We start from the raw sequence: 26301 nt of genomic DNA, 5'->3' as shown, positions 1-26301 counted from the left end.
TCAAAATGATATAGAGATGTACAGATGTGACAACAATGTATCAAATATACGTATTTGTACCAGCTGCTGTATCAACACTATTATGTTGTTGTATTTCAAACAGCAGCAAAAAATTAGGAATATTTTAGTATCTGAATACCATTTAAAATATAGCATTAGTATTTTATAGTTACAGTAGACTCCTCTTATACTACCTATTTGTAAAATAGATGACTTACTTTTTTACAACCAAATCCTCATTACAGAGTTCACCTAGAAGATAATACAGTTTGACAGAGTGTTCTTCAGTGGATTGAACCACACCCTTTTCAAGGGTTAGTTCCAATAATGCATACAGATGAGAACGAAACCACAGACAAATTTCTGCTACTAATTTTCCTTCTAGTAAATATTTGGCAAGTACTATGAAAGAGCTCTGAGGTTCTAGAGGATTTAAACTCTTCACCTGCAAAAGAAGGATAAAAAGTGAAATCAGAAAATACGTTTTTTAGTCCAATTTGCAATCACTGGTTTTTCCACTGCATCTCTGTCTGCCCTGCCCCACTTAATAGGACAGTCATTACAACGGTAACTATTTTATCTGAAAAGAGCATCAAAGGTTGAAGTGAATGGTATGGTTCTTTTTTCTAATCTGATTTTTTTTTTGTCTTAAAACATATTTTCTAAACCTAGCCTACTCCACAAAGTTTTGAGCAAAACTGCTGATATGGAGCTTTATCAAAAGCTTTAGATATGTTTAACAAAATTAAGTCTCCAGTGTGACCATTGTCTAGACCTAGAAGGTAGGTAATTACTTCTAAGTCCCTTGGCCAACGAGATCAATGTTTACTCACATCCTCAGCTGGAATCCATGTTGGGGCTCACTCAAAACATCATTAGGAGAAAGTTGATGAAGAAGAGAGCTTTTGATTATAAATTCTAGCAATTTTTATGCAGCAGATTGACAGATTAGTTATCGTCTTTAGCGATAACTGCTGTCTTTTAAAGATTGTCATAAAATATGTGGTCTTCAATGGAGCTGTTAATTTTCCAGTTCATTGAACTGACTAGTTGCAACAGCTGGGCGAGTGAGCGGGCATTGAGTTTTGCTAAAAAGATTTCGTGGGCTCCTGGCCAGGGAATAACAATGAAGGTCCAGCGCATTACAATCAGTCAACAGCCTTTTCCCTTTTGTTCATAATTTAAATAATGTTTGATATTTTATTTTTTGGCATTTTTATTTTATTCAGTTGTGTTTTTTAAGCCTAATGTAATTCATTGCTTTGTTTCATGTGTTGAAGTATTTTTGCAATTTTCTTTTTAATGTATTTTATACATTTCTCAATTTTGAAGCAAATTAATAAATAAACTAGGTACACACCAGGAGATTGGGGCTTGGAACTGATTGGTAGGAACAATTTCTCCCTCTTTGAAGCTTCAGGGTAGAATAGGCAGTAAACTTGCATTGTAATACAGAAACTAGATCTGCGTTGCATGGGCAACGTGAGGTGTTGCGGCAACCTTTGCTCGGCTTCACCGAGTAAAGTGTTGCGAGAGCAACACTTTGGTTTTGTTTCCTCGCTGCGACTAAACGCTGAAGTTGTTAATCTGTAAGGATGCTAAAATACATACTAGGTACACCAACTCGCAAAAGTTGCAAACTCCTCATTGCTAAAGATGATTGTAGCCTTACAGCCGATTATTACTTACAAGTCCCTACATGTCTTACCACTGGAACCAAATTGGTCTTGCCATCAAATACAACAGAAACAAAAAATAGGTACACCAACTAGTAAGAGTTGCGAACCCCTCATTGCCGAGGATGATTATGAGCTAACAGCCGACTGTTGCTTACAACTCCCCTATATGTCTCACAATTGGTATCGGCCTATTTTTGGTTTCAGTGTGTACCTTACTACTGAAGTTGTCAACCCCTTTAAACTTTCAAACTGGTATATCTCATGAAGGAATTTTTGTACAAAAAAATGGATGACATATACTTTAATCAGCTCATCAAAAGCTATCGACTGCCGTCGAAAAAAAAAATCTATCTGTCTTAGTTCAAAAGTTGACTTTTTTGCCGTAGGCCAACTTTCTAACGTCATCACTTAGAAAGGAGCAAAGGATAAACTCTAATTTCTTTAGCAATGACAGAACTTTTAAAGTTTAAGAGGCACATCTGATACCATTTCTCTACCGCAATCCCAAGTGCGAAAAACCGAATGATAAACTCAGCCGAAATCACGGCAGCACTTTCGGACCCGTGGGAAAATGCCGCTTTTTTGCTTCTCTAAATTTTTCTATTTATCACTCAAAGAAGATATATTGGCTGTGGGGCAGGGTAACTGTCGCATATATTTAACACTTATAGATTTTAGTCCATCTTCAATTTGAAACTGGTGCCTGCCTGCTTGCCTGCTAGAACGGAGCTTTCCACTCGAAAGCAGAAACATGGTTTGATGAAACGAAAGCTTGGCTGCATAACTTCAGATAGTCCTCTCTGACATAGGCTATACAACTCCTCTACACTTCACACACTATAGGCTCTGGCTCAAGGACAAGCAAAAACCATCCTTTTTGGCCCCAGGCAAGAGTTCTACGAAGCTTTCCAAAATGTAAAGTCATATTCATCAATCCGGCCGAAGGTCCACACTTTCCGTAAAAACCGCAGAGGTTAGACCCTTACCACTTTCTAGCAATAAGCTGAAATCGGGGCGCTAGGAACAAAAAAAAAAAAAAAAAAAAAAAAACACGACAAAACCAAAGTGTTGCTCTCGCAACACAATTAGATGAAAAAAATATTTAATTCAATTCTCTTTCCAAATATAACAGTCAGTACTGTAAAATTATGTCCCAACCCTCTCCCTCACCTAAGGGGATCAGGAATACTAACATGACAACAATCCAGTTGTTTTGAAAGAATTCCATACAAATGATAGACTGACAGTAAATAGTCAAGATATGACTGGGTTAAATAATTTTGATAGATTTCCTGCTTCATTTTAATACAAAGTTTGTTTGATTGTTTTGTTTTTTTTTGTATTTTTTAACTAATTGCTGAATCATTCTAGCTAAAAGGTTAATTTGTACTTCACTTACTCCAAAATAAGTTTTAAGGAGAACCTGGAAGGGAACCTTTCCATCAGCTGTGAGACTTAGCTACTCTGAGTACTCACCTTGGAGCTCCGGTACTAGTTTAGTAGAGTTTTTGTAGCCTCTGTTACAGTGCAAGTTTTGTTCTGGACAACATGGAAGGAAATCTAACTTTTATAAGCTTTGGCTCTTGCAGCTGCAACCAAAGATTATGGTCTTATATGTAATATACGGGGAATTATGAATGATTGATTTTCACCTCCACCAATCTTAGGGTGGTAAATTTTCATGAACTCTCCACCTCCTCACCACTTAATTTTTGTTAAGGGATACCTGAAGGAGGAGAATTTTAAAGAAGTTATCACTAACTAGTCTCATAGCCACAGGATAATTTTATAACTGCTACTTCATTCATATTAATCTTTGCTCTAGCTAGTCTAAACAATGCCTCAGAATTTTGTAAGCAAAAAAGTGATTTATTGGGTAATCTTTGACCTTAACTTGTTTCCCGCAATCAAATACAGGATGTTTTCATTGAGGTTTGTGTTTTACTTGGTATGGCTGCTCCAGTTTCCATAGGGCATTTTTGAGGTCTGAAAATGCAAATTAAATGCATTTGAAACGGGTTTCTTCACGAAAATCTAAATACAACAATTGATACTCATGGCACTCCGCCAACTTTGCTTGAAAAGGTAATAATGACAATACTGGCCAACAGATTTGTCAGCTCATCCATAGTTTTCAATGCTTATAATGTGTTTTCATGAAATTTTAATTTATTTACAATTTATTTTAAACAAAAAACGGAGTAGGCTATAGACTTGTCTAATTACAAATAGACAATAAACAAACAATAAACGAAAAGACAATAGACAAGAATTGGACCCATGGATAATGACTGGTGCCACAATAACAAAAAATTCCTTCGGCTGAATACGTTACAGAAATAGACAAACATCTTAGAATGCACAGAGACAAATTCACAACATGATTTTTAGGAGCACTGAGTAAAACAGACCGTACAAATGCTATAAATATCATGGTTCTATATACTGCCTTTCAAACAAAGAGGTTTTAATCGAAGCTGTAACATTATTTCTTGAAATAGTATGATCAGATAACATGTTCCATGATTTGATGGACCAATTTAAAAAAGAACCCCATCCAACCTTTCTTAAAACCCTTTTCTGATATAATTTTAATGAGTTGGGTGAATAATGGCTGAACTGAAAGAAATCACTATAAAAGACACGTTATCAACAGTGGCGTCGTTGCGGGGGGGGCAGTCACCCCTTCCCAATAGTTTTGAAAAAACTATAGTTTATTAAGTAGCTTTAGAAATGTTGCTCGTTTTAAGTGTCACATTAATTCATACTCGTTTTTAAACATAAGGAATACGAGAAAAATAGGGGTCTGTTACACTTCATAATATGTTCCACATTAATATCTGTTCAAATATATTGTCTTTGAAACCTTATCATCAAGTAAAAATGTGACCCTAATTAATGGGAAAATTGAAACAAGTTTTATGGTTCCTGTTTCGCCACATTTGCTCAGGTCAGTTTCCCCCCACTGATATTTAAGGTGCAAGAATAGATTCTCTTCTTTTAAAACTTTTAAAAATGTAAAATAAATCACAACCCTTTAAATCTGCAAATAGGCGAGATATGGGATCACAGAAGAATAAGAAGGTAGAAATCAAGAATATGATTCCCTGAATGAAAAAGAAAATAAGACTTAGTGTTTTTTGTAATGATATTCGTACTATAACTAGATAGGTCAAATCGGTCGTAGTTTGGTCATGGAATTTGGTAGAGGGAGATCTGCTCCAGAAATCATATAATAACTTTAATTCTTATTTCCAGTATTTAATTGAAAATCCAATATAGCTCCAAATTATCTTATTTCTAATTGAAATGCTTAATAAGCGCTGATAACGTTCTATTTTTTGTGATTCGAATTCACATAGTAACCCATAAATGCAGGACTGCCTCTATGTATAATACAATGCTGACTTCTTGCTATTTTCGCTTTTATAAATATTTCTTTTACCCAGCTCAAAAAGACGTAAATGTCCTAAGAATTATGTCTGAAATTAGTCGCATTTCCCACAACGCCAGAGCTACTTGTGGGACATTTCTCTACATCAGCATGTTGTACGAAATGTCTACTGAGAATAGAATAAAGTGAATTTAAACAAATATTTATATTTTTCTCACAATTTAGAATTTTGTGTGCACGTGTAAGCGGTACCAACCCATTCTCTTTTCTGTTGCTATCAGTTTTATCATGCAGCACTACAAGATCGTTTTGCTTGTGAAGAGAATTATAGACACAAAACGATATTCAGCGTAACCCCACTCCGAAAATATATACCCCCATACCTGACCCACACAAGTATACTTCAGTGTAATTTTTATAAAATTCTTTTTTTTTTTCATCAAAGATACGAAGAGGTAGGTAATTTTCAAACCCTAGGAGTCAATTTTCCCTTCTAATTGGCATCCCTGGTAATGTTTTAATTAATTTAAAGTTTCTACTTCAATGATGCCAAGAATTGTTCAGATTTTCTGGATATTTTTGTCGAACAATGACCAACGGATAAGTTAATAATTCCAGCTTTATTTTTCGAATACTTTCAAATTTGAAATAAGGTCGCTAATTCATATGTTGGGAATATTTCACAACATAATGTTACACAATATGTGGTAATACTTTGACTAATCCTGTATCTTTACTTAGACAACACTATTGCGCTGCCAATCATTTTTTTTTTGTTTTTGGCTTTATTTGGCCCACTGACATCAATACTATTTACTAACATAAATCAGGGAACCCACAAATAAATCAATTTAATAAAAATCATTAATAGTAATTCAATAAATCATGTATATTAATAGTTCAGTACGATAAATTAAATCTTACAGAGTCAAAATCCATTCACAATTACAAGCAAATGAATAGTGCGATATGCGAGCTATTAGAATAGAGTTGGTTCAATTATGAGATTGAGCATCTTGTGCTGGGCGTGGGGGTCGGGGAAAGCGGAGGGGTGATATGTACTGCAGCATTAGTGGTGAATCTGGCTGAAAAAATCCGAGTGTATACGACATTAACTGTCAACCACCCGAAAGCTTGTTTACGCTATAAAACTGTCGTCTGCAGCAGCTCATTGCTGACAATTCTAGTAAAGACCAAGCATCAGCACATATATGTGTATGATTGTTTAACGTGTGTTTGTTGTTTATAATACATATAGCCTAAACTCACCAAGTAGCGTGTTTGTTAAATAGTTACTTTTCTTCACTACCGCTAGAATAGCACCTACTTCAATGGCACCTCCTATTCCCCCCCAATAAAAATACCGTAGCTACGCTTCTGGTTATCAGCATCTTTAAAAATTCAAAATGTATTGACTTATTCCAGTCTGTCCCTCCTGAATTGCAGAGATGATAGGCTCAAACATTTTAGTCTCTACCCATAACGCAAGCACTTCAAATAAGGAACAAATTTTGATCCTCGTTTTTGTACTTTTTCAATAAGCCGTGAATGAGATACCAGTATTCAACTACTCGTTGCATCATTGTCTTACACAGCATAGTAAAGCTTTGCAATTTAAACCTTCAAATCATTCTTTTATTACAAAGTAAACTGTAGTTTACCTTACAAAATACAGCTAATGCCTGTTTATCAAACAAAAACTGATTATCAAGAATAATACCAAGGTCCCTAATATAATCAATAGAACATATCACCATATCACAAATAGAATACTTGTATGCTACCGCATTCAGTATAATTCACCGCATGACATTTTCCCTGATTAATAAACATTGAATTTAAATTGCACCAATTAACCAACACATTTAAATCATCCTGTAGAAGAGTCCCATCAAACGGGGAAGATTATGCCCATGTATGCAAAAGTTCCAAAGCTGCAAGTAGCAGAACTTGACAAAATTTCAAAAGCTGCAAGAACTTTAGCAGAACAACTTGTGTCTGGAAAGCTTTGCTTTGAGTAAAAAGTATTTTTACATGTACGGTTTGCAGAACAGTAACAAATGTAGCTTAGGATAGCTTGCTGTTAGACATATGAATAGTTTTCTGAATTACCATGAAAATTGTAAACATATCTACAAGAGTGAATATGGTTTGGTACTTTTGATAAAATGGTACATGTAATATTACGGGGTATGTAGTACTGTTCTGCAATGTCATATGCAATATGAAAATAACGCATACCCAACAGCATGCTTGACTCATTGATCACTATAACCATTAAAAGCATTACCTGATTTTCTGGGAGAACAATACTGATTGGCAGTCTGGCAATCACATGCATTCTCAAGCTGTGATATTAGTTGTGCTCTAATCTAATCCCCCCCCCCAAAAAAAAACAGAGAAGTGCTGCTATATTGTAGCGTAGCTGTTTCAGGCTAATAATCTTCCACATGCCAGCTTTCCTATTACCCGCTTTAACTGTATATAGACTCTGATAGCCATCAGTCCTTTTTAGATTCTTCTTATCTGACAAATAAACAGTTATGAACGAGTTTGGCAATTTGTACAAGACTTGGGTAAATATTCACTTTCAAATGAAGGGAAATGAAGGAAGTTAAAACCTGTTCACAATAGCAAAGCATAATGACAGCTTAAAAAAAAACTCAATGAGCCTTTAGTTTGAACAAGTTTTAAAACGCAGCAGCATGACAGCTTCTGCTCTATATTTGAAGTTATTTTTTCAAACCCTACTGCTAAAACTTTGGCTTCCCCAGTATCTCAAACAGAACTTTCGAGAATTTTTGCCCCCACCCCTTTCTCTCATATACCAAATACAGTACTTATCCTTTGAATTTGACCTGATCTTTATCATAAGTAGCATATTTAGTTAATTTTTCCAGTTAAATTTACAGAGTTAATTTAATGTATTTTTTTCCAGGTTTGGCTGTATTCTGGTAGAGAAACATCACCAGATTAAAAAAAAATATCAAAAACGAAGACAGCTCTTTTTGTTTTGCAATTGCTCTTTTTTAGACTTTAGGTTACTGCTGAGTCGAGTTGCTCCTTGCATACAGTTCATTGCTCAGGGTTTGTTTCAAATTATAGGCTCTGTCCTATTTATATAGGATTTCTCGAGCCCAAATATAGGATTCGGAAGTCTTCAGGATCAGATCGGTGGTAGATGGCGTGGGATGCCTGGTCACGTATTTTTTTTTTTTTTTTTTTTTTTTTTTTTTATCAGATACACATACTGTGCCAACGACTGACTGATACAGGTAAAATACCTGGAATCACTCTTGCTGCTTCTTGTGCACCAATTTCGATATGAGGTCAGTTTTTCTCTTTGCAAGAGACTGCTCCATTCTCGTCGATTCCACCGTCTGCTCCCTTTCACTTGTTCTGGACTTCACAGCTCCTTCGAGCAAAGAAACAGCTAAGGCAATGTCTATGGAACTCTTGGACCCGGCAGCCTTCTTCATTCTATCGGTCACTTCTTAAAGTAGAGTATCTGCTACTGTTCTCTTTTCTCTTTGCTCTGATGCTTTAAGTTTTTCTTTTCGCTTTCCAGGTCTTCTATTTCTTTCTTTTTGTCGTGGACCTCCTGCAACTTCCACTTTGCTGTCGTCTTCAAAGCTCCTTTCTCCTTCTCGGATAGCTCTTCTTTTTTTCTTTTCATGCAGATATTGTTGATACCGAGACCGTGCAGAATGTGCAAGATTCAACAGTTCTTTTGTAATAACAAATCGTTCTGGTTTTCCTCCATAAAGTCTCAACGTGTCATATACCATGAGTCTCTTATCCAGAACGCATTCAGACATTAATACCTGGTCTTCACCGAGAATCCTACCAGAACGCGAGAACCCACGCTCAACATCTGCAATGCCAGGCGATAACGTCAGCATCGCTTTGATAAGCTTGTTAAGTTTCGGGTACTTGCTGTCCCCGCGCTCACTCACCAGTCAAAAGTAATGGCTCCAATCCTCCTTTTCCATCCTTTTCCAGAGACATTTGTTCAAAATATGGCGAATGCCCGCAATAAAATATTTTCGCACATTGACATAGAAAATGGCTTTGTCTTTCAGTGTTGCTTTCTCACGGAAAACTCGTTCCACACTTTCTGAAACTATGGGCTTTTCTGAAAATTTTTCAGCAAGGTTCAACATTTCTGGTGAGAAATTTTCAATCTTGGTCATGAAATCTGGAGTAAAGACCAGTCTGCAAAGCGTCACAACTAGTATTTTGATCTCTGAGTTTAGAACATGAACGAAAGGCTCTTCTTTCTGGAACAGTTGGGTGAAACTTATGAACAGTTCTGCTGAGGCTAGAACAAACTCGAGTTGGGCCTTCATCGCGGCACTTCTGATATAAGCCACAATCTTTAGAAATTTGGGAGTGGACAGAAGTTTCTTCAGTTTTTTCTCGCTCGGCATGAAGTTCAGGAAGTACTCTAAGATTGTCGGCAACTACTGCATGATTCTAGCAAGGGCACGTCCGATCGTTAGCCAGCGGCTTAGGACATGCTATGTCAAAGGATTCTCTGGCACTCTTACTTTCTTTTGGCACTTTCAATAGTCTTCACAACGTGAAGGCCAGCCGTCAAAAAATGAATGCACAAGAATAACAAAGTCGGAACTTTCTTCACCAAACACCTCGAGACCTTTCAAGAAAGTGTTATGGATTATCTGGATGTTTCAAGTACCAATATTCAACATCCCTTTCCCGTCACTTTCTTTTTTTTGGCATTGAAATTGTTCCAAACACTTTTGTTGACATTTGGTCCATCACTTCCAAGCGTGATCAGTTTTTCAAGTGGCAGCTGATTCTGTTCAATGGCTGACAATCTTCCTACACAGATCATCACTTGTCACGTGGCAAAACTTGTGCATAAAAGTCTGCTCTGGATTTCGTTTCCATACGAGGACCAATATCAAACACGTATCTGTAACTCTTTCATACCAGCGTTGTTGGTTGTCTCGTCATATTCTAGTACATGATATGACTGAATGTCCTTCACAAGCATTTGCCTACGGTAAGGATGCAGCGATCGGTGATCAGATACATGAGTTTCTTCGCACATAGGGGCATGTCGTCAGAGATCTTACCGGGGAACATTGCATGGAAGGTTGTGACAATATGGTCTGAAGAGTTAGCAGACACGGAACTCTGTACTGTCTGAAGTGCCCATATTAACTCAGCTTTACAAGCGGCATCACGCTCACAAAACATGTTTGTACCAACTAACAGTTTATCCTTGGTTGTTTCATCAACTCGAGATTGTCCATTCAGTTGAAACTATAGTGGAAGTAGTTAAGCAGCACAGTTACTGCTTAACTACATCCATATGTAGCGCTCAGGCAGGAAACGCATAAGTCGCAAAAACTCCAGTCTCATTAAGCAGATACTGCCAGCCTGTATACTGATCTTTGCTCATTTCGGACAGGCCCAACATGACAAACAAGAGCTAAGAGCTCATATGGCACTTGTAACGAGGCAAGAGGAGCTAAGAGCCAAGAGCTCATATGGTATGAGCTCTAACACAATTCTAAGAATCAATAGATTGATTTAAAAGGAAAATCAGAGGCTTAATGCCGGTCAGGATTTAAAATAAGAGCTCTGAGTCATGATGCCCTTCTAAATATCAAAATTCATTCAGATCTGATCACCCACTCGTAAGTTATAAATACCTCATTTTTTCTAATTTTTCCTTTCCCTTTAGCCCCCCAGACGATCAAATCTGGGAAAACGACTTTATCAAGTGAATTTGTGCAGCTCCCGGACACGCCTACCAATTTTCATCGTCCTGGTACGCCCAGAAGCACCAAACTCGCCAAATCACTGAACTCCTCTCCCCAACTCCCCCAAAGAGAGCGAATCCAGTACGTGAATCCAGTACGGTTACGTCAATCATGTATCAAGGACATTTGCTTATTCTATCCACCAAGCTTCATCCCGATTCCTCCACTCAAAGTGTTTTCCAAGATTTCCCCCTCCAACTCCCCCCAATGTCAAAAGATTTGGTCGGGATTTGAAATAAGAGCTCTGAGACAAGAATTCCTTCTAAATATCAAATTTCATTAAGATCCGATTACCTATTCGTAAGATAAAAATGCACCAATTTTCACGTTTTCCTAGAATTCCGGTTTCCCCCTCCAACTCCCTCCAATGTTACAGGATCTGGTAGGAATTTAAAATTACAGCTTTAAAGCACAAGATCCTTCTAAATATCAAATTTCATTAAGATTTGGTCACCCTTTCGTAAGTTACAAATACCTCAATTTTCAAAATTACCCCCCCCCCCCAAACTCCACAAAAGAGAGCAGATCCTGTCCGGTTATGTCAGTCACGCACCTTAGACAGGTTTTTATTCTTCCCATTCAGTTTCATCCTGATCTCTCCGCCTCAAGTATTTTCTAAGACTCCCCCCCAACTACCCCCCAATAACGCTGGATCCGGTTGAGATTTAAAATAAGAGGTCTGAGTTATGAGGTCCTTCTAAATATGAACATTCATGAAGATCTGATCACTCCTTCGTAAGTTAAAAATACGTCATTTTTTTCAATTTTTCAGAATTAACCCCCCCCCCCCAATAGAGCAGATCCTTTCCAATTATTTAAACACGTATCTAAGACTTCTGCTTATTTTTCCCAACAAGTTTCATCCCGATCCCTCCAATCTAAGCGTTTCCATGATTTTAGGTTCCCCCGCCCCAAACTCCCCCCAATGTCACCAGATCCGGTCGGGATTTAAGATAAGAGCTTTGAGACACGATATCCTTCTAAATGTCAAATTTTCATTGAGATCCAATCAGCCGTTCGTAAGTTAAAAATACCTCATTTTTTCTAATTTTTCAGAATTAACCCCCCCCCCCCAACTACCCTAAAGAGAGCGGATCCGTTCCGGTTATGTCAATCATGTATCTAGGACTTGTGCTTATTTTCACCACCAAGTTTCATCCCGATCCCTCCACTCCATGCTCCATGTGTTTTCCAAGATTTTAGGTTTCCCCCTCCCAACTCCCCCCCCCAATGCCACCAGATCCGGTCGGGATTTAAAATACAAGCTCTGAGACACGATATCCTTCTAAATATCAAATTTCACTGAGATCCGATCACCCGTTCATAAGTTAAAAATACCTCATTTTTTCTAATTTTTCAGAATTACCCCCCCCCCCCCCAACTACCCCAAAGAGAGCGGATCCGTTCCAATTATGTCGATCATGTATCTAGGACTTGTGCTTATTTTCCCCACCAAGTTTCATCCCGATCCCTCCACTCTAAGTGTTTTCCAAGATTGTAGGTTTCCCCCTCCCAACGTCACCAGATCCGGTCGGGATTTAAAATAACAGCTCTGAGACACGATATCCTTCCAAACATCAAATTTCATTAAGATCCGATCAACCGTTCGTAAGTTAAAAATACTTCAATTTTTCCAAATTAACGGCCCCCTACTCCCCCCCCCCAGATGGTCAAATCAGGAAAACGACTATTTCTAATTTAATGTGGTCCGATCCCTGATACGCCTGCCAAATTTTATCGTCCTAGCTTACCTGGAAGTGCCTAAAGTAGCAAAACCAGACCGACAGACCGACAGAATTTGCGATTACTATACGTCACTTGGTTAATACCAAGTTCCATAAAAACAAAACATAGGCTACCAAGTCAAAACAACAGCATAGCCCAGGCAGAAGCAGCTTACTAAGCCCAATACAAAACATTAGTTAAGTTCAAACAGCTCAACATTTGTAATTAATTATCAATCTACACCGAAAGACAGCACAGTCTACAACAGAGTCAAAAGCAAAAAGAAAAGCACATCTTGGCTTACTTAAAGAGAAGTGAAAATTGCAAATCATGAGCAATGTTATTTGTGCTCTTAAGCCGAAAATACAGGAATAATAGGATATTAGCCAAAACATAGGCATTTTATAGGAGTGCATTAGAATATAGGAATTTATTGGAATTTATAGGCGAGTCCGAACGCTGATTACTACAAACTGTTTGATCAAATTTCAAACACAGATATCAGGCAGCAGAACATAAAATAAAGACCAACAGTCCGTGAGAAGCAAGTCCATAATAATATAAAACTACACAAGAAAACAATCTGGTACTAATAACCGAGATTTTAACTTTTGGCTTTAATACACAACAGTTTATGAATCCTGTTTTTGGGGTCACTTCTGTTTTAATCACCTATTCCCTGATTTTGAATATTGTCTATAGCTAATTTTTGTCTCATTAGAAAAGGGCATAGGAGGGAGGCAATATTTAACGGTAATAAGATTGTATTTAGAACGAGTTTGAATGATAACTTTAATTTTATGACAATTTTTTTTTCAATTCTATTGTTTCTATATTGGGATTAGCCTTCATACAGGGTTAATAATTGTTCCAGGAATGGAAGTTGTGGAGGTAGGCCAAAATATTTAAACAAATTACCAATGCCCTATATTGAATAGGATATGCATTCCATAAAATTTCATTCACCTACTTAACTAGTTTCCTAATCATAGAATGATCCCAAACTACAGTTGAACCACACAAGCATGGACGCCCATCAAATAATTATAGGGAGAAGGCACCAGAATAGCAATGGTGATGGGAGAGGGAGGGAAATAAATTTGAAGATAAAAGGTTATATGAAAAATATAATTCTAAAGGGAAAAAAGATTTTCCTATATCATACAATGATCCTAAACTGCACTTGAACCACTCAAACAAGTATTGACGCCCACCAAATAATTACATGGGGAAGGCACCAGAACAGCCATGGTGATGGGAGAGGGAGGGGAATACATTTGAAAATAAAGGTTGTATGAAAAATAAAATTCTCAAGGAAAAAAGTAGAGATTTTCCTAGATCATAGAATGATCTTAAACTGCAGTTGAACCACTCAATCAAGTATAGACACCCACCAAAAAATTACAAGGGAAGACATTAGAATAGCAATGGTGAGGAGAAAGGAAGGGGAATACATTTGAAGATAAAAAGGTGGTATGAAAAATTAAATTCTCAAGAAAAAAAAAGGAAAGTACTTATTTTTATGAACCAAATAAAGCAAAATTCAACAGAAGTTTAAATGGTGAGGAATCCTGGCAGAAAGACCAATTCCTTTAATCTTCACGTGTTCACTTATTATATATTTAACATTAACATTTTATGTCCAAAACCTAGAGTAAGATAAAACAAACTCAAACTAAAATTACATAAAAAATTATTTCTTCCCAAGATTAAAACAAGTAGGCTATAAACTTGTCTTTATGCAGTTTCCTAATCCTTAGAAAGGACGGTTCAGAGGGAGTAGAAATAGGAGCTTGAAAACACCTTCCAAGGAGATATTTTCAGCTCTGAATTCTTTTGAAGCAGCTTAAATTACATATCTTAGACCAACACCTTGGTAGAAGCCTAGAATTAGGGCTGTTGAGAAGGAAGCATTTTAAGAAAATTATTCTTACTTAATAATATGAAGGATAATAATAGTTGCACATTTTAATTGTAGCTACATAATTCTTAACCAACCCAACCCACTCTTTCCCCCTAATACTCAAATATATAGCTCAAATTATATATTTCCCATGAGCTTTTCTCGTTTTTGATTTTGTCACAGTTTGTTCAATTTATGGGTGCAAAGGTTTGAACAAGAGTGACACTAATAACTAAAAGTAAATATGCATAAAAGATTTGTAAATTCTTTTTGCAATTGGATCATGATGAATCAATATTTTAACGTTAACCCCTTTCTATAGCCCAAAATAAGATAAAAGGGCATCATCTTAAGGGGTCATTTAGTTTCCGAGTAAAATGACTATCATATTTGGAATGAGCTTAAAAAAAGCATTGAGTGGAATGTTCACCTAATTCACAGCTCAGTTAGGAAAATACCTCCAAATTTACCGTGAGATTCCCCCTACCCTCTCTACATAGGTACCATCCTAAGTTATGCTTTGATTTTAGAATGGTCTTGTAAAGTATACCATTTTCATTTTAGAATTATTTTTCATTCTAACTCCCTTATATTTTTAGACCTTCGACAATTAGACAGAATGGCGAACGAAAACGACATTAAAACCCACAATCCATCTGTCAAAAAATAACCCTCTTTGCACTGACGTTCAGAATTACACTGAACATAAACGCATTCAGATAAAGTTCTTTACCAAGACTCAAAAGAGAATCTTTGATGACATGGTACAATATTATGAGCATTGTGCTTTTACTAACATAGGAAGGAAGGTCTACATTTCAACAGTCTCTGTCTAGTTTTTGATCTTTAGAAAATAACTGAGACAAAAGTTTTGGAAAGTAGTGAAAAAATTATCTCAAGCAAAGTGAAATTGATAGTCACTTTGGGGTGGATAGTCACTAGCGATAAACCACAAGGGGTGGCAACATTGGGCAAAAGGTGATTTGAGAGAACCAACTTTTTTGTGGAAACATAAAAATTTTGTGAAGAAATCCCCAAAATTTTAGGAATAGTGGAAGCACTAGGATTTTCTGACTATGTCTGCTGGGAAATTTCACTAGGCCATGAAAACTGCCAAGTAGCATTGCTACCATTCTACCCCATTTTTTGCATGCATGGACATGCCCCTATAAAACCTTACATCATCAGCAGAAAATTAAATTTTGCTATGTTGAATTACCCATGGCAAACCATTTATAAGTATAAAAAACAAAAGTGGTCCCAAGCAACTACGCTGAGGAACTCTAGTCAAAACACTATACTACACTGGTTAGATTAGACCTCACCAACCATAACATTCTGTGACCTATCTGTTAGGAAATCTGTAATCAAAGCCAGAGTTCTCAATCCAATCCCATAATTTTGGCATTTTATCAGCAGTGAATTTTACCAGCAGTGAGTTCTGGAACTTTGCTAATTACCTTATAAGAATCAACGTAAACACAATCAAACATTTGACCTATTTCAGCCATCATTTGAAAATCATTGATTACTTCCATTAACTGAGTATTACAAGACCAATGTTTTCTAAAACCTTGGGCACCGACAGGGGGGCAGGAGGGGCCCTAGCCCCCTCTCTGGAAATTTTGGACTATAAAGTAATTATTAGGAAACCAAAGGAAAGAGAGCAAAATAGCGAAAAACCATATACAAAATGTGTATTGCCCCATTGTAGGCTACCTGCCAATAGATGATGACCCATAATAATGAAAATATCAGTTCTACTTAATGACTGAGTGACCCCTTTCCCGTTTTCCACAAACAATTTTTCTATATGATTTGGTTGAAGTAACAAAAAAAAAATCAAATTCGTCATAGCAATGAATGATAAATAAATAACAAATCAGGTTTTTATGGTGATCCTAAATATGGACTTGTTTAGTAGTAATTAGTGCAGTTATCAGTACACACCTAAAGTTCGTATAATTATTGAAAACATAAGGGAAGCAAATTAATAAGGGGCAATTTCGGTACAAATATGGTGTCAACTTTTGCTTGCATTGAAAGAGCACCCACGAGCTGATATATGAAGGCACTATGATCAGAAATGTTTCCCCTGAATGGAATTCTAGGAATCTATGTATTTTCCCCGTGAACAGATACGTTTTTTGTGTTTTATTATCTTTTTTTCGAAGAGTAATTTTATTTATCTAGTTGTCACTTTGAAAAAGATTTTCTTTTTTACAATTATAAAGTATAAAGGTGTCAAATATATTGTTTTTTAGTATTTGAAATTAAATTAAAAACATTGAATTCGAAACTTTTATTTGATTTTTCCCAATCTTAGTTTTAATGTTTTACTTTGAACAAAATACTTTGATAATGTGTTACTTTTTACAAACACTGAGTCTAAAGGCATTAAATATTTTAGTGTTTGATAACTAAGTTCAAAACTGCGAATATTGTTAAAAAAATATCCGTCCAATTTGTTTTAATTTTTATATACTGTTTCCTTAATTGACATCCTTTTTCCATCTCCTTTAGAAAAATATTTGTCTCTAAGCTTCATTAAATAAAACAACAAGTTTTATTTTAACAAAAAGTAGGGATTAGTACTAAAACTTACAACAAATAAAAATTATTACGAATATGAGAGGGGTTGCCTCCTCCCAACACCTCGTTCTTCACGCAACAGGTTTCTGGCACTTTGACAAAAAGGTTACTTGTTGTTCTAATGAAACGACCCTTGTGTTTCACGAGTCGTTTTTAAAGAACTGGGACAAAATTCAAACTTTAGCATAAAGAGCAAGGTGTTGAGGAAGGGGCAACCCCCTTCATATACGTAATAATTTCGTTTTAAGTTTTAATTTTTCTTCTTACTTTCAGATGAAAAAACATGTTTGTTTTTTACTTAATTTCTGATCATTCTTTAAATAATACCAACATATCTTGCTCCACCTCTACGAAAAAATCCCCCTCCCCACAGAAATATCCTCTGGACAATTCAATCCTGGCGGAAATTTACCCAGGACAATTACCTTTGACATCTCCACGTGTAAAATTGAACCGGTAAAGAGAAAGCAAGACAAATAAAGAAATCTTGTATAGGAATTCTGGTGAATTCCCCCAGTGTAAGAATTTCCCTGAAAAATTCACCCCCTGGAAACTTCCCTCTCCATAGAAATGCAAAATACTCCCAGCAGAAAATTCATCTTCCCCTCCCCACCCAAAAATGTATGCATACATCCCAATAACAAATGCATTTAAACAGTGGACACACTTTATAAATTAAAAACGTTTCCCCAGGGGCTGTAGGGGGCTGTTTTCCCTCCAAAGATATATTTATTAAGCCTTTCAACTATGCTGAACAAAACAGCTATCTCAAAATTTTTATCAGACTATTCTGGGAAAAGTGGCATGGGAGGGGGCCAAGTTGCCCTCCAATTTTTTGGTCACTTAAAAAGGGCAATAGAACTTTTCATTTCCGTTAGAATAAGCCTTCTCCTGACTTTCTAGGCCAACTGGGTCGATACAATCACCCCTGGGAAAAAAAAACAAATAAACATACATCCATGTTTTTTTTTCTAGCAAAAATAACAGAATTTCACATTTTTGCAAATATGAGCTTGAAACCTCTACAGTGGGGTTTGTTGATATACTGGTGTGATTTTCATTAAAATTGTATAGCTTCTAGATGGTCTTTCCCTTTTTTTTTCGAAAATCAGACAAATTTTCTTAGGCTCGTAGCTTTTGATGGGTAAGACTAAACTTACTAAAACTTATATATTTGGAATTATCATAATAAATCAATCTTTTGATACATCTATTGGTATCAAAATTCCGTTTTTTCATGTTTTAGTTACTATTGAGCCAGGTTACTCCTTGCTTACATTTCATTACCATGAACTGTTTGATTACCCATCAAAATCCAAACAAAGATCATTGGAATATTGCTCGTTTTTTCTACGTTACCGGTACCAAAAGTATTGTATTCATAAAACTTTACAGTTTCATGAAATGTAGTTGAACAAATAGAAATTGTTTTGAACTCAAATAAGGAGCAAGTTTAAAACTTAAAACAAATTGAAATTACTCTGTATATAAGGGGGACTGCCCCCTTCTCAACACCTTGCTCATTAAACAAAAGTTTTTTAATGCTTTGAAAAATCTGTTTTTTTTTTAATTACAAATGTTCTTAAACAGACTGGACAAAAGCCAAACTTCACAGTAAAGAGTAAGGAGCTAATGAGGAGATGGATCCCTTCACATAAAGTATAATCTGTTCAAATAGGTTTCAAATCCGTTCCTTGATTTTAGTTGTAAAGCTCCTTTTTTTACTTAATTTTTAATTGTTTTCCAAATCATACCCAGCCCTAAGCAAGATATAATTTGATGTACTGGTCCCTTAAATCCCTGGTTAGTTGCTTTTAAAATGTGTAAATCAATAATTTTATGTTGATTAGTACTGTCCTACACTTAAATCTGTGATTTCAATTTTGGATAAAATTTGAATATACTTAAAAAACTGGGGACGAATAGCAATTTGGTAAAAAATCCTTGTTAATTTTACTACTAAAGAATTTCGGTTGGATGAGAAGGAGTGTTGTTATGGTATGTTATGGTATGTTGTTTATGGTATGTTATGGTTATGGTATAGTTGTTGGTATGGATGGAAATTCTGTGAGACTTTTGATCTTCTTCATAACTGAAGCTGTCACAACCTTTGTAATAGCATTTTCTTATAGATAAATACAAGTTGATGACGACCTGTTTTGCCTTTTCCACCTCTGTGCTTTTAGATATGGGAATGTAACCTTTTAGCTGTATAGATATATGAGATATACATTTATTAAGAAAAGAAAACAAACACTATTCCCCATTCACCTGCCAAGAAATGCAATAAGCTTGTAAGGGCAAGCGAGGCTATCACCCTCAGCTAATTAAAACCACGTTCATATCACGCTACTCAATACAAAAGAAACTCAACTGATGAAGGAAGAAAGGAAAAAAAGAGAAAGAGGAAAAAGACAAGAAGAAGACAGAAAAAAAATTTACAGAAAAAAATTAACAGCAAGTAAATCGGAGAAATGCCTTGAATGCTCCTAAACTCATGAGTTAAGCTATCAGCTTTTCTTGTATTATGACCATGACGGTTTCTATTAAAAGCAAAAAGATTTTCAAAAGCAGGGGTGAGCAGGCAATTCAAATATTTATACGAGAAAATTGAGAAACATTTTAATTAATTACTACTTGCCCCTCCCTCTTTCAACATTTTTCTGAAGCATGATAAAGAGCAAGCAGTTTGTCCATTCAAATGTGTTTTTTAGGAACCTACCCTACTCCCCTAAACAATGATTCAATCCTCTCTACATTGTAGCTGATAAGCAATTACAGGTCACCAAAAGTAGCCAAATTTCATCCCAAATAAAGTGAATCAACTTGGATGACTCCAGTACTGCCATAGTGGTCATTCTTTCTTTTGCAACTGGGAGGACTGAAATATAGTTATTGATACTTTTAAATCAATTAGCTTCTCAGAATTTTATATTGAATGCAAATTCATCATCTTTGAGGTGAGTTGTAGTTTAGTGTCCTAAAATGGCAAAAAACAAGATGTTCGCTTGCCCCAATCTATATGGCTACTTAAAAAAGAACTTTAAATTCACGTTTCAATAGGCTTCCTCCCAATTATCTTGGACCTTCGGTTTGGTACAATCACCACAGGGAAAAAAATTTTTCAATAGGATTGCATGCTTTTTAGGGGGTGTTTCCCCTTTTTCAAAGATCAGGCAAATTTTTCTCAGATTTTTGGTTTTGGGTGGGTAACAATAAACTGAAAGAATTTTATATAGTTAGAATCAGCATAAAAAGCCAATACTGCTTATGCAGCAATTGTCAGGAGATTTCCATTTTCAGTTTTAGCGAACATTGGGCCAAGTCCCTTTGGCTTCCAGTTTTATATCACAAACTATTAGATAAGATTCTATTGTGATGATTTTTTTTAACCTATTTATTTTATTTTGTTGAATAGGACAATAAAAGAAAGAGGGTCGATTTAACAGCTGGATAGTTAAATTTAAATTTTGTTTTTCTTTTGCTGTTCTATTTTTCCTTTTTTTAATGTGTGGGATATGCGAGGGATTTTAGTTCAAGGGAGAGAATTGTCCTGTTATGACAGAGGTACATAGATGGCTGTTATAAAATCAAAACATGGTACCTATGCAGGCAGGATGATTTTTGAGTATCTCAACTCCTTCGGTAAACTATTCTAGGACACCTGAAATTGCATAAGGACAAGTCTACCTCTGTTGTAATCAATGGAAGTAATAAATCTTTCAGTAATTTTGGTTCGAATTTGATTTTCTTCTAAGATTAAATGCATAATAATTAAATATATTATTGACTAAATAAATTGATCCCTTTGCCAGGAATCCTTGTCATTGAAAATTTACAGCATTTTGTTTCATTTCAAATGCAATTTTATTGTTCTGTTTTTAGTTTTTTTAGTGTATATAAAAATAAACTTATTCCTATAAAAAAACATCCTGAAAATCCCCTGTCACCAAACCACCACTGCTATTTTGGCATCTGCCCCCCTCCCCTGAAAATTTTCTGCTGTTACCCTTGCCTAAAACCATGTTGTGCTATATGCTGCAGGCTATTTATTTTCAAAATAAATTTGGACCTGATCAACAATTACTTTTTCCATAATGCTAGAAAAAATTGAAATATTTGAAATAGGACAATAGTTACTGAAATCTGACCTAAGTCCACCCTTATGAAGAGGTTTTATCACTGCCTTTTCTCATGCAACAGGGCATTTACCATAATCTAAACAAAGGTTAAAAAGAGAAGCAAAAGGACTGGCTAAGGAAGAAGTCAATTCACACACAATAATATTTGAAACACTGTCAATATCAGGGGCTTTATCAACAGAAAGATCCTGTATAATCTTATTAACATATTCAGATAATACATCTAAATCATTAAACTACAACTCCTTTTGCAGTAAAGGAGCCATCAGCGTGGAATTAGGTTCCCCATGAGCAGCTGATTTTACAAAAAATGGTGAAATAGTTTCATTAAAAATAGTTGCCTTTCTCCTATCATCATGAACAGATTCACCAATGACTAGATCACTGAAGATTGTAGATGATGGTAATTTATCATTAAAGGCCCTATTTACATACTCCCAGTACCGCTTTGGACAGTTTTGCAGATAATCAATAATAGATGACTCTACTAATTCTGTGTATGACTCCAGAGAGATTGTTGCAACATTTCTTGCTCTCTTATAAGCACATCAGGATTTATCATCCTTAACCAACAAACAATGTCACCAAAGTCTATTTTTTATGAATATTTCATCCAGGACAGATTTTGGTAGGCTCTTATGTTTTTACCACCATCTACAATACTGCCTCAAAGAAAACTTTTCACAGCCCTCTAAAACTACATTATGGATTGCAATCTGTACTACTACTACACTATTACATTACAATGTATGAATAATCAAACTGTGACTCATTTTGCAGTAAAGGAGCTACCAGCAAGGAATTAGGTTGCACATTAGCTGCTGGATTTCCCAGCAGACCAATTCCAGTCTATCTAGGTCAGATGTGTGCTTAGGTCCAAAATAGATAGATTTGATCCAATCCAGAACCTAGTAGGCTCAATAACATGTTGATAAAGAAACTATTATCCAGCATTTGAATTAGTCTTTGCCCAAAAACCATATCAGAACATACTTACCATGTGATAATCAATCAATACCTAGAGCAATAAAGTCACCAACAACCACAATTTTGATGAAACTGGGGAAAGGTAAGTAAAGTAACTGAGCAGGCTCTCATTTTTTAAAGAACTATCAACACTCTTTTAAGGACTACAGTAAATAGCAATAAAACAAACGTTCTGGAAAAAACTTGAATGTCTCAACTCTAAACTAACAACTTCATGCCCTTGATTCTTAAAGGTCAAATCAACTTCTTTATATTTAAACCCATATACACAGGTTCCTCAACCACTTTTTGCATTACATATTATATCATAGCCACTTAATCACTGAAATGAAAAGAGGAATTGTGTATTCTAAGACACTTCAAGTTCAAACAGCAGACATGCCCTCTGGCAGCTTACCCTTCCCATAGATTATGAAACAAGCTGTGAAGTGTATTATGGAGGCTGGCAATCATCAACTTTCACAAAGTTATAAATATTCTTCATATATGACTGTTCCCAATATATCTTAATATCCTAATCAATCATGGGAATGGTCCTTTCAGAACTTTGAGTCATAGCAAAGTATAATTAAACTAAAATTAGGGGGGAAAGGATATTTTCCCCCAAAATTTTATACAGGTATGTATACTTATCTTCAATACAATTTTTGGCAAACTCAAGATAAGGAAGACCTTGTTATCTTGGAAAGTGGTTGACTTAGGTGAATAAGAGGTACTTGTGTATTATTCAGAACACACTCAATAAGTGAAGTTAGGTTCTTTTGTGAAACAAACTACAATGTGAAAATACAGTTTGATAGCAACAAAGACAGAACTCAATTTAGATTGCTATGCTTAGTGATAGAATAAAGTGTAGAGTACATGTGGTGGGTGGCAGTAAAGGCAGAAGGAAGACCTCTTTTTAACACAATTCTTATAGGCATTTCTGCATTCTGGGTACGTTGTAATTTTACAATTTTCCTAATAAAGTATTATATTTTCATCATATTTCGGTTTATTTTATTAGCTTTATCAAAAGTTTAGGCTATATATTTGCACATTATTGGGTTGGGGTGCATTATATCAAATACTAACTTAACTTAACCACCTCTATACATATAATTTTTAATTAAAATGTACCTGCATTGTAGTTTGTTTCATGATAGAACCTAACTTCACTTATTGAGTATGTTCTGAATAATACACAAGTACCAAATAAGATTTCTAGAAATTCTGTAAAACCTAAACTGTGCCCTTGGAAGAACTTTTGAAGTATCTTACTCTACCATTCCCTCTCCATTGGGCACTGACTTTTAATGAACTTGGGTAAACAATATGTTATAAAACAAAACCTTTAGAAACAGATCAACAGTAAACAGAAGGCCTGATAAAATTGGTCTGATCCTCATAACTTTGCTAAATCCTGGTTTATAATGTTTTGCAGAATTTATAACACTGTGGCTGAAATTTGAAAAAAAAAATGATCATTAGAATTGCTTTTTCTAAAAATTAGAGTCCAAGAAAAGCAGACTCCAACTAAAATTATTGCAAAACACATTTTTTGGCTACAAATCTATTCAAGCTACTGTAAAATTCTAGGTGACTGGCTTTACAATAAGTAGTTGAATTAGACAAATGAAAGTTCCAGGAATGGATCCAAACCCTAAAGTTTTCATCAAGAAGGTCTTTTGGAGTATTTGCATCTCCTTTTCCCTCTCCAAAGGGTTTGACCTTCAAATAACTCTGTAACATATAAGTAAAACTCTGAAAGAGATATAAAACATGTTTGATGTCCAAAGAAAGTGTTTTGAGCCTTATGTCTTTGCCAAATGGGTTTAATCAATTTGAAAAATGAGACTTTAATTTGGAAAAAAAATCCTATTGTAGCTTGAAAACCTACTTAAATCAATGGAATTGTGCTTTCAAAACATAGTCAAAGAAAAGTAGACTTAAACCCAATTAAGCAAAAACACATGTTTTTTCTAAAGTTAAGATAGGCCTAGGTCTTTTAAGTAATTTTCTAAGCATGAGAAACAAGAAAGGAGTAGAGATAGGGGCTTGAAAATACCTTCCCATGACATTATTTAGGCCCTGAATGTATTTATGGAAGTTCTGTCCTCCTAATTGTAAAAGTCTAGGTCAGTGGCTTTACTGTCTTAAAAAGTAGCCTAGTTGAGTTAAATTATTGATTTTTTGTTATTTTCTTACTATTCAGAGAAACAAGTCATCTGTATGACTTTACTACACACTGAGAAAATCCATAATACTGTCTCATGTTTGACCTTCAACAGCTTTCTTTACAGGAGTAGGCTAATAGACAATAGTCTATATGGTAACCTAGACCTTTATATTAACAGAATATTAAGATTGCTAAGAAGCAAACTAAGTAAAACTGGTACAAACACTATTACCAGCTTTCATATAAAGTAAATATACCAATCAATGCCTTTTTTATGCTCTTTACAAATATAATAATCACTTCTACTGCAAGAAGTGCAGTAGATTTACCTTTCATTCAGATTTACGTAGTTTTTGGCCTCTTAAAGCACTTTTTGACCTCTTAAAAATGACCTATATATGGGGTCATTACAAATCTGTAATAGTTTAGAAACAAATTTGGGCTATATATTTGCACATCAGGGGGGTGGGAGTAAAGCATAGCATATATTAAATATGTAAACTAACCATTGCTGTGTTTTTTTTTTATGTGTTTGTGCACATTGAATCTGATGAGAAAAGAGATCACCAGTGCAACAGCACAAAAAAAAACCAGCAATGGTTAGTTTACGTATTTAATATATGCTATACTTTACCCCCACCCCCTGATATGCAAATAAATAGCCCAAATTTGTTTCTAAATTATTACAGATTTGTAATGACCCCATATATAGGTCATTTTTAAGAGGTCAAAAAGTGCTTAAATCTGAATTTGCAGTAGAAGCAATTATTATATTTGTAAAGAGCATTAAAAAAGGCATCAAGTGGTATAGCCTATTCACTTTATATGGAAGCCAGTAATACTGTTTGCACCAGTTTTACTGCAAACTTACCTCTGGAATCAGTATTTTACCATAAATTCAATTGTGACATTTGTTTCTAGCCTATTATAAACTTAATTTTGAGGTCTTTATAGATCCTCAAAGATGATACCCTTTTCACTTATTTTAGATATGGCTTACATAACTGTATTACTGTCAATGTAACTTATTTACATATAAATTGTATTGATGGTAACAAAATTGAGAATCAATAGATGCATTGGAAATATATAATAGCCTATGTCCTATGTTTTTAGCCTGGTTAAGGTTAGAAAGGATTTGAAACTGGATAGTTTGGAACACGCTATCTGAATAGTCTATTAATTCCAAGGTTTACTCAATACTTAAAGTTCAAATATGAAGAAAAACTTTATATTTGCAGCTTAGTGAACTGTGTGAGTTTGTTAGTTGCTTAGTGAGTTAGTCATATTCTGCAAATGATTGATTTATAGGCTAGGATTCAACAATTATCAAAGACAGATCCATAATTGCAATTGCCTACTGAATTTCAAATTGTAAAATTAAAAAAATCAATCATGATAAGCATATTGAACATGGAGTAAAAGCTACGGAAATCAGTAGAAATAGGCTTATTGAAATTAGGATTGGTATAAAGATTCCCTATTAACAGCAGATTGGAAGTACCAGAAGTTCACCTACCCTAAACTTGGTTTGAAAGTCTTTCAACAGCTTCTCCATGCTTTTTTCTATTTCAAACCGGCAATACCATGTGGTTTCTTAAACGCTTGTTACTTAAATGTATGATGGCGATCTTTAAAATTGTGCAATCGAAAATTTACCTAGCGTTCTTTTACTTGTCCGATTACTTATCTGACTAATCCAACCGTTTTATGAGACGCACGTGACATCAGAGGCTACTCGAATTACCACCTGAAACGCTCAGGATTACTTGTCCGTGGGCTTGCACTTTCTAAAGGCCTTTTTTCGCGTCAACCAAAGAGACTGTTTGAGCTCAACCACTCGGTGTGGTTGAGCTCAACCGCTGTTTTTGCGTGAAACAGTGACAAACCAGGTTGTCATGAAAAGTGATTTTGCGTGAAACAATT

General features: G+C 35.4%; 1 protein-coding gene across 1 annotated transcript in view; it reads right to left on the bottom strand.

Annotated features, from left to right (window-relative positions):
- The window catches only part of LOC136039840 (midasin-like), a gene marked incomplete in the record, with an annotated part of 305680 nt that extends 279637 nt beyond the window's left edge, over positions 1-26043 (bottom strand). Inside the window, 2 exon segments of the mRNA XM_065723761.1 lie at positions 219-445; positions 25895-26043. Of these exon segments, the coding sequence (XP_065579833.1) occupies positions 219-445; positions 25895-25933 (266 nt within the window).
- Between the last annotated feature and the right edge of the window lie 258 nt (positions 26044-26301).

The sequence above is a fragment of the Artemia franciscana genome, chromosome 2 (genome assembly GCF_032884065.1).
Source record: "Artemia franciscana chromosome 2, ASM3288406v1, whole genome shotgun sequence".
Lineage (NCBI taxonomy): Eukaryota > Metazoa > Arthropoda > Branchiopoda > Anostraca > Artemiidae > Artemia > Artemia franciscana.
This window is presented reverse-complemented; position numbering and strand designations above follow the sequence as displayed.